The sequence below is a fragment of the Megascapheus bottae genome, chromosome 31 (genome assembly GCF_031878675.1).
Source record: "Megascapheus bottae isolate mThoBot1 chromosome 31, mThoBot2.hap1, whole genome shotgun sequence".
NCBI classification, from domain to species: domain Eukaryota; kingdom Metazoa; phylum Chordata; class Mammalia; order Rodentia; family Geomyidae; genus Megascapheus; species Megascapheus bottae.
This window is the reverse complement of record NC_143539.1, coordinates 4,627,889-4,637,128: the sequence shown is the minus strand read 5'-3', so window position 1 is coordinate 4,637,128 and position 9,240 is coordinate 4,627,889. Positions and strand designations below refer to the sequence as shown.

Here is a 9,240-nt window from a genome sequence, read left to right as displayed (position 1 = left end):
GCTCAGGGTTTTCATGCAAGGCTACCCTACAATTCTAGCTACTCAACAAGTTGAGATTTGAGGCCAGTTTAAACAGACAAATCTGTGTGTAAAAGAGCCAAGCAAGAGGATGAGGCCCCGAGTTCAAGTTCTAGTATCAACCTCCCCTCTTGACTCAAAAGTTTACAACTAAGAGGTAGTCAAGCTGAAATTCACAACCAGGACCCTGTACTGGAATGCCATCTCCCCTGGCCGCTCCCTCTATTTAGATCTGGAACCTGAGGCCAGGAGGCCTATACATGGCCTTAGACAACTAAGGCAGAGTGATGAGATGTTGGGAACTGGAATGCCCGTGGTTCTAGCTTGCTAAGAAGTGAGGGAATAGGAATGGGGGCGGGGGATTGGCTAGCCTGGTATGTGGGCAGTGGGGCTGACCCAGGATTGGGTTGGGGACCAGGTAGGAAGAGGAAAAGGTTTGTTTGTGGCCTGTCTATATGTGAGTGTCTTCTAGAAAGTGTGCAGTAGGCAGAGTGTGGAATCTATTAGTGATGTCTGTCGAGCTTAAGCAGGGGAAACTGTTGGAATGTGGAATCCACTAGTGATATCTGCCTTGAGCTCAGGCTGGGAAGAGGGTGGAATGCATGGTCTCTCTTCACTTTCCCCTTAATCAGTTCATATTGTAAAGGACAGTTGTGGGGGTTTCTTCGGATTAGTCCGGGGCAGGTCCTGGACCTGTCCTTTATGTGCTTTTTAGGTCGGGAAGGTGAGAGCTAGAGCAACTGGAAACACAGGAGGCTGGAATTTTCCACAGGAGTCTTTATTACAGTGTAAATCCAAGCTCAGGCCTCGCCTGGGCCCCATGCAAAGCCCTAGCTTGGGCGCTGGCGTTGTCCAGAGACACCAACCCCGTGTGATGCCTCCAGCCGCCAGTCTCCGAAGTGCAGGACCAGGCCCTGTCTAGACAACTACAAGTCCCAGGAGGCCCCACGGCCGAGGTGCATTGTCTTTCCTGGATTTCTACAGCAAAGCCTCTTGGGAAATGTAGTCCTAGTCGTTTAGCCACTGCGCAGATTCCCCAGTGGAAGAGATCCTGACACCCACCAGGAACTGGCGTGGGGGGAGAGGAGGAGAAAGTTGGGGGATGGTCGGGAGGTGGAAGAAGGGGACAGGTGGCTGCTGAGGGTGGGGGCAGGCCAGGGGTCCCACGAGCAGAGACACCTCTCTCATTCGGCTTTGGCTTTGCATCCGGATACTGAGGCTGCTGTTGAAGCGAAGGCTCCGGTCCCTGGGATCTTAGCTCGGATCCTGAGAGAGAAACGCTGGGGGTCAGAGGGTGTAGCAAGAGATGAAGGCAACGCGGTTGGCTAGGGGACAGCAGTGGACAGCAGTGGAAGGAGCTGAGCACCCACAGCTAATGCTGAGATCGCACCTGGCCAGGCCCTGCCCGGCTCACCAGCCCCACCTGGTGGCCGACGCTGGGATCATCCTGCGCCTGCTCTGCTGGCAGCAGGGACAAAGGTCCTATGTTTCCCAAGTCCTCCCACCCACCCCTCCTCAGCTCCCACCCAGATCCACCTCAGGCCCTTACTTAGCTTTGATGTGGCTCAACTGATTGGTCACCAAACCCACGTACTGGTCGATCTGAGCCTGGGGAGACCGAGGAGAGAAAGGAGAAGGATTTGGGCAGGGTTCTGTGTGTGTGTGTGCGTGTGTGTCCCAGCACGTGCACCTGTGTTGTGTCTATATTGCAGAATACTGTAAAGCAAGTGGACAGTGAGTGGTTTGATTTAAATAAATGAGTGGTTTGATTTTTGTGGGGGTGTGGCAGCGTGTGTCTGTAATACCAGATGCTCCAGAGCTGCTGGAGCAGCTGAGTCAGCCTAGGTAAAGGTTTAGCAAGAGCCTATTTCAAGATACAAAATATAGCCAAGTGGGGTGGCACGATGGCCCCAGGAGATGAAGATCGAGAGGATCGAAGTTCTAAGCCAGCTGTGGGAAAAAGTTGATGAGACCCCCATTTCAATGAATAAAAGGTAGGTGTGTTGGTGAGTGCCTGTCATTCCATCCATGTGGCATGGGCCAGGGAGCTGGGGTGCACGCCTCCTAGTACTCACCTGGTGCTGCTGATACAGCAGTGGGACTGTGAACAAAGCAATCACTCCTGTGGATACAAAGATGGAGGTGGGGGAGGATCAGGTTAGCGCAGGGCTTGGGAACCCCAGGTTCATCTGGGGTCACATATCCCTCCTGTTCCCATCTGCCTGCCACAGCCATCCTGACTTACCCAGAATGAGAAGAGTCAAACCATTGAAGACCGCGCCCACGAAGGTCAAGATATAGAAGAGCAGGGCCAGCTGGGAGGAAGGCCACAGTCAGCGCCAGGCTGAGAGTCCTCCCTAACCTCCCCCTCCAGGCCCCCAGAGGGAGGTGAGAGCTGGGAACCCCAAAGGGAGAGGAGGAAGGGGAAGGGCAGCAGCCTCCAGGCACCTTGAGAGAATCCACCAGATCTTCTACCAGGAAGAAATGTCGCAGCTGCGTGGCTGCAGAGACCACGTGGGAGGCGATCTGCTGGGACAGACGTTCCCTCTGCTCTGGGGTCAGGGTCAGATCCACGTCCAGGAAGGCCCTGATGGGACAAGGGGGGGTGGGGCCATCAGGGGTGGAGCCTGGGGGCATGGATGAGACAAGAGTTAGGGTTGAGGGACCATGGGTAGTGGGCTGGGGTCAAGATCAGCTTTTGGGTATGGAGGAAAGAGGATGAGGCAGGCGGAGTCAGGAGTCTGATTGCGTCTGCTGGGGGGTGAAGGGTTAGGTTCCAGGGACGGGGGATCTCACTGGAAGGGGTTGGCTCCATCGCCCCGGTGCACAGCCTGCAGCATTTTGCGGTAAACCCTGAGAGAGATGGTGCCACAAAGCAGCAGCAGAGCCACGTGAGAGGCCACAGACACGATACTGAAGTGCAGGAGGCAGAGGAGGGAGATCATGAGGCCAGTGAAGACCACTGCTGATGTCCGAGAGTCCTTCCAGTACAGCAGGTCCGCCACTGTGGAGCAGGGAGGCATCAGAGGAGAACCCCCTACCTTTCTTGCCTGTATGGTGCATCTGCTTCAGCCCTTACCTGATTCCCACCTTCCTCTGTGTGTGTGTGTGTCTGTGCATACTTAAGTGCGTGCACACACACCAGAACTGAGGCTTGAACCCAGGGCCTGGGTGCTGTCCCCTAGCTTTTACATTCCAGGCTGGTGCTCTATCACTTGAGCCAATGGTGGCTTTTTTTTTTTCATTGCTGGCTTTTGATTGGTTAAATTAGAGATGACACTGCCTGAATATTTTTTCTTTTTTATACCAGCTGGCTTGGGACCACAATCCTCAGGCCCCCTGAGTAGCTAGGATTACAGACATCAGACACAAGCTATGGGTACCTGGCTCAACATTGACAGGTTTCAATTCTGCCTGCAGCACAAGCAAGGTCTTTTCTCAACATCTTGCCCAACAATGGGCATTCCTCTTTATTCCAATGTATAATTCCTTACTGGACTTAACAATACATTATTTTATAAATTCTACATATATAACAAGCACAATGCTCCTTTTTTTTTTTTCTCGGTTGTGGGACTTGAACTCTGGGCCTGGGAGTTGTCCCTGAGCTCTTCAGCTCAAGGCTACCACCCTACTCCTTGAGCCACAGCACCACTACCAGTTTTCTAGTGGTTAATTGGAGATAAGAATCTCATGGTTTTTAGTGGTCTTTAGTGCCCGGGCTGGTTTTGAACCTTGATCCTCAGATCTCAGCCTCCTGTATAGCTAGGATTACAGGCATGAGCCGTTGCTCCTGGCTTACCATGCTCCTTTTAACGGAAATTAGCCACACTTTTCAGAGATTTGTTTGTGTGGCAGTAGTAGGGATTGAACTCAGGGCCTCATAGTTTCGAGGCAGGTGGTCTACCACCTGAACTATACCTCCAACTCCTTCTGGGTTGTGTTCCAGGCAGGGTCTTGCTTACTGCTGGGCCTAGCCTGACTTGCAATCTTCCTCCTTGGACTGCTCCCTGGCCCAGTGGATGACAGATCCACCATATTGCTCCCAGCCACTTTGCTCCTCTTTCCCCTCTACCCCTCAGCTGGGAATAAAAGGTTAAAATACCACAGTCAGACACTGGATGACACGGAGTCTCCCAAACCTTTCTTTTGCAAAGGTTGGCTTGTGATCAAGATTCTCCAATCTCTCTGCCTCCTGAGTAGTTACAATTAAAGGGGTTCTTTCTTGCCAGTTGTGGGGCTTGAACTCATGGCCTGAGCTCTGTCTCTGAGCTTTTCTGCTCAAGACTAGCACTCTACTACTTTGAGCCACAGCTCAACTTTGGGTTTTCAGGTTTCATTTGAGATAAGAATCTCAAGAGCTTTACTGTCTTGGGTTGGCTTTGAACCCTGATCCTCAGATCACAGAATCTTGAGCAGCTGGGATTACAGGCATGAGAACTGGTACCTGGCACTTTCACAGTTCTTTTTTACCTTTTTTTTTTTTTTTTTTGCTGGTCCTGGGGCTTGAACTCAGGCTTGGGCACTGTCCTTGGACTTTTTTTTTTTTTTTTCCTGTTGGGCTTGAACTCTGGGGCTGGGCTCTGTCCTCAAGCTCTTCAGCTCAAGGCTACTGCCCTAAACCTAGAGCCACAGTGCCACTTCCAGTTTTCTAGTGGTTCACTGGAGATAAGAGTCCCACTGACTTTAGTGCCTGGCATACTCTGAACTGAGCTCCTCAGATCTCAGCCTCTTGTCTAGCTAGGATTACAGGTGTGAGACAATGCACAGGCTTTGGATTTATTTTTGTGCAAGGCTGGCGCTCTGCCACTTGAGCCACAGTCCCATTTCTGGCTTTTTGTGTACATGTGGTACCCAGGAATAGAACCCAGAGCTTCCTGAATACTACGCGAGCACTCTACCACTAGGCCACTCTCCCAGCCTTCGCAGTTCTTAAATGTACCTCCAAATCCAGCCTGGCCTATGGACCACCAGATTCCCTTCCAGCTGCACTGCAACAGCCCGTTCTTCCACCCTCCTAGCTTCACACCCTTAAAGTGGGGCCAACACATCCTACAGCCGGTCCACTTGGGAGTCGAATCCCCTCACTTAACAGCCTTCCATTTTCCTCTAAGTAAGGGCAGCTCCCTCTTCTCCCGGTGCAGAGCCTAGTGGGTGGGGGGCTCCCCTAGCCTGGCCCCGGTGGGGGAGGGGACAGGTCGCCTGAGGCGGGGCTAAGTTTAGGCTGGCTGGGGGGAGGGGGCCGCCTGCAGCTGTGCTGGCTTGTCCAAGCCCTGAGTGACAGCAGCGCCTGGGCCAGGGCCTGGGGGAGGGGGCCTCCCTGCTCTTGAGCCCCCCAAAGTCCTAGCTTGGAGGAGTGTGGACCCCACGTTTCCTCCATTCCCTCCCTAGGTACCCTTTAAGACCCTAGCCTCAAGCTGCTGCTCTGAAGAATTCAGGGCTCATAGGGGACCAGGCTCAGATTGGAGGGAGAGAAGGGCCAGGCTGGACCCCTTCCAGCTGTCCCCCAGATGCCGCCCCAGGCCCCCAGACAAACCGACCTTTACTCCCCATCTCCGCTGGAAGTAAGAGGCTGCAGACACGGTGGCTTCTGGGGGACTGGGGGCCACCGATGTGGGGACTGGAGGGAGGGCGGAGAGGGGCGGGGCCTCGCTGTGCCCAGCCAATGGCTGTCCCCGGAGGTGGGGACAAGTCCAAGACCTGCACTCTGTAAACATCTAAGAGCAAGTTCCCGGAGGCCGCCCTTGGCTTTAAGTGAGGCAGGTCCTATTTACAACTGGCGGATGGATGCCTCCAGAAAATAATACAGAGAATTTTGTTTGATTTTTCCTTTGCAAGACAGGGCATCTCTGTGGAGTCCGGACTGACCTGAAACTACTGAGAGATGACAGGCAAATGTCCCATACCTGGCTTGTATATAGACAGAGTTTCTGTTGCTATTTTTTTTTTTTTGCCAGTCCTGGGGCTTGAACTCAGGGCCTGGGCACTGTCTTTGAGCTTTCTCAAGGCTAGCACTCTACCACTTGAGCCACAGCACCACTTTTTGGGGGGCTTTTTCTGTGTATGTGGTACTGAGGAATGGAACCCAGGTCTCCGTGCCAGCTAGGCAAGCATTCTACCATTAGTTCACGCTCCCGGCCCCTGGATACGGAGTTTTTATAAGGCATAGAAATCAGGCACAAGAGGTTCATTCCTGGAATCTCAGTGACTCAAGAAGTTGCTAAAATCTGAGGATCACTGTTCACAGCCAGCCCTAGCAGAAAAGCCTGTGAGACTCATCTCCAATGAACAAGCTGAAAGTGGAGTTGTGGCTCCAGTGAGAGAGCACCAGCCTTGAGCCAAAAAGGCTAAAAGGCCTGGGCCTGAATTCAAAAGCTCCAGTACTGGTGTACAATAAATGAATGAATGAATGAATGAATGAATAAAGTTTACTTGTAAAAGTCCCACAGTCACATCCAGAAGAAAGCCTTTTTTTGGGGGGGGGTAATTCCCCCTCAGATTTGATCTATCCACAACCAGTAAGTAGGGGCAGCACTCAAAAAGAGGGAGTTCTGTTTTTATTTTAGCAATTATCCAATCCTAACTTCTGTAGTGGGCGGGAATCACAATGAAAAGGCCAATGGGAATTTTTTTTTTTTAGAATAATCACAATCTATTTTTATTCTCTTGAAGTAGTTCTACAAAAGAGTTGTCATTTAGAAAAACAGTTTCTACATCTCGATCTCTGTTACGGCCAATGGGAATTTTTAGGGGTGGCGTTGATCACGTCTAGTCATGTCCCTATTCTTTTACTGGATTGGTCTCTTTGAATTTCAATCCTCCCACCCTCTGGATCCCCAAAGTCCGAGGCTGAACCTGTCCCCTGGGCTGCCTGCTTACCTAGTAGGTGTGGCTCCAGTGTGAATTCTGATTGGCCCGTGCAATCGAGGCACTGTCCTGTGATTGGTTCCTGTTCCAATGGCCCCAATGGCTCCTCCTCCTTGGATAGTAAAGGCTCATCTGGCCCAGAGTTCGAATCTCGGGATGCGGGTGGGGATGGAGTGTGGACCAGGGGGGTCCCAGATCTCGGAGTTAGCTGAAGAGTCAAGACCTCCGGAGGCAACAACTGAGGGAGATGGAGTTGTAGTTCCACTTCTGGAGAAGGAGAGTAAAGGCCATGAGCTTCGGGCCCTGAGATGCGCCAGGAAGGACACCCGTCCCCCACCCTCCAGTTAAGTCCTACACCCGCTACACTTCACCTTCCCCAGCTTCTCTTGCATCCAGTCCTTCGGGTTCCTCGTCTTCCAGTGGGGTGGAGCTACTGGTGGCGGAGTCCTCCCCAGAGCCGGTGCTCCGAGCAGCCCAGCCCATCTGGTCCAGCCGAAGTCTCAGGTCCTCCAGGGAGCACTGGGCCTGAGGGGCACTGTCAGGGTCACCGCGGCGTCCAGGCTCCGGGGACTGGCTCAGGCTGGGGATGCTCTCCAAGCTGTCACCCAGATTGGGCTGTGGGGGTAGGTCTCTTGGTTCTGACACTGAGCGACCCTGGGGCCTGGGGCGCCGGGCAGCTGAGTCCCTGCGGCCCCCACTGCCCACGACACCATCAAAAGCAATGTAGGAGAAGGTCAGCTCCCGGGGGGTGCCCCAATCCTGCGAAGTGGTCTCCTCCTCGTCCTCTGAGAATTCCCGGGCTGTGTGGAGCTCCCGAAAATCCGAATCGTCATTCCCTCCTTCAGGGAGGGAAGAAAGGTCATGAACTTCTCTGAGCAGAACCCTGACTAGCTCAGCCAGGACCAATGACTTCAAGCCAGCCCTCACACACCCTCCCCCTGCATACCTTCTGCAGAATCAGGCGTAGAAGACGCCGTGGAAGGAGCTTCTTCTGTGAAAGGGAAAGGAAGACACTCAGAAAGTTTGGAAAGTGCCAGGCACCAGTGGCCCATGCCTGGAATCCTAGCTACTCAAGAGGCTGAGATCTGAGGATCACAGTTCAAAGCCAGCTGGAGCAGGAAAGCCTGTAAGACCCTTATCTCCAATAAACCACCAGAAAATCAGAAGTGATGCTATGGCTCAAAATAATAGAACCTTGGGCCGGGAGTTTGGCCTAGTGGTTAAAGTGCTTGCCTAGCATGCACGAAGACCCGGGTTCTATTCCTCGGTACCACATACATAGAAAAAAGCCGGAAGTGGTGCTGAGGCTCAAGTGGTAGAGCTCTAGCCTTGAGAAAGTTCAGGGACAGTGCTCAGGCCCTGAGCTCAAGCCCAGGACTGGCAAAAAAAATAATAATAATAGAACCTTGAGGAAAAGAGCTCAGGGACAGCCCCCAGGCACAGAGCTGGGATCTGAGGATTTCAGTTCAAAGTCAACCTGAGCATGAAAGTCCGGGATACTCTTATCTCCAATTAACCACTCAAAAACCAGAAGTGGTGCTGTGGCTCAAGGAGTAGGGCAGTAGCCCTCAACTGAAGAGCTCAGGGGCAGTGCCCAGGCCCAGAGTTCAAGTCCCACGACAGACTGACTAAATAAATAAATAAAGACTCCTAAGAGATTTGATGCACAGTGCTTTGGGGAGCTCTGATTATAATCTTAGAGGTTTTTAGGGATCCAGGGGGAGTTTCAATTCATTCATTCTTCTCACATGCATTTATTAAACATGTGCTGTGGTAGGCATTGTTCTCAGGTATATGGCCATGAACCTAGCAGAAAACAAAAAAAATCCCTGACCTCATGCAAGTTCAACTCTGCCAAAGGAAGAGACAGGCAATGCGAAAGTGAGCCTACGACTTTGAGGTAAGTTTGAGAGGATCAGGAAGCAGGGTAAGGCCACGTGCTGGTGGGCTCATTCCTGTAATCCCATCTACTCAGGTGGCTGAGCTCTTCCTTGGTTCGAAACTAGCTTGCACAGTAACGTTAGAGCCTCTTATCTCCAATTAACCAGCAAAACAAAACAAAACGCTTACGTGGAGATGGGGCTCAAGTAGTAGAGCATGGATCCTAAGTGAAAAAACTTAGGGCCTGGGCCTTGAGTTCTTAAGTCCTAGTACTGGCATACAAACAAAATGGCATGTGGAAATCACAAATTCTTAGAATTTAGGGGTCTAGAACACTGAAGACATGCAAGGAGGAACCTAGGTGGGCCAGAGAATGACAAACACACATTGCTTAACGCTGCTGGGACCAGAGATGAAGAGGATAGAGGTTCACCACAGACCTTTCCAACTGAGACTCCAGCCCCTCGAAGCTAG

General features: G+C 52.2%; 1 protein-coding gene across 1 annotated transcript; it reads right to left on the bottom strand.

The window, feature by feature from the left end:
• Positions 1 to 791: 791 nt before the first annotated feature.
• On the bottom strand, positions 792 to 3,022 carry Rtn2 (reticulon 2). The gene is made up of 6 exons (XM_090322208.1): positions 2,815 to 3,022; positions 2,467 to 2,605; positions 2,264 to 2,333; positions 2,094 to 2,140; positions 1,568 to 1,626; positions 792 to 1,284 (listed from the first exon to the last, which is right to left on the bottom strand). The coding sequence occupies exons 1-6, from the start codon at positions 2,961 to 2,963 to the stop codon at positions 1,203 to 1,205; spliced, it is 546 nt and encodes a 181-aa protein (XP_090178334.1). The 5' UTR covers positions 2,964 to 3,022; the 3' UTR covers positions 792 to 1,202.
• Between the last annotated feature and the right edge of the window lie 6,218 nt (positions 3,023 to 9,240).

Bases quoted from the DNA above. Each gene is read 5' to 3' on its own strand.
- Rtn2 (XM_090322208.1), bottom strand. From the start codon at position 2,963: ATGATCTCCCTCCTCTGCCTCCTGCACTTCAGTATCGTGTCTGTGGCC. The intron at 2,606-2,814 runs GTGAGATCCCCC...TTGTCCCATCAG, and splicing joins GATGGAGCCAACCCCTTCCA to GGCCTTCCTGGACGTGGATC. The intron at 1,285-1,567 runs GTAAGGGCCTGA...TTTCTCTCTCAG, and splicing joins TTGAGCCACATCAAAGCTAA to GATCCGAGCTAAGATCCCAG.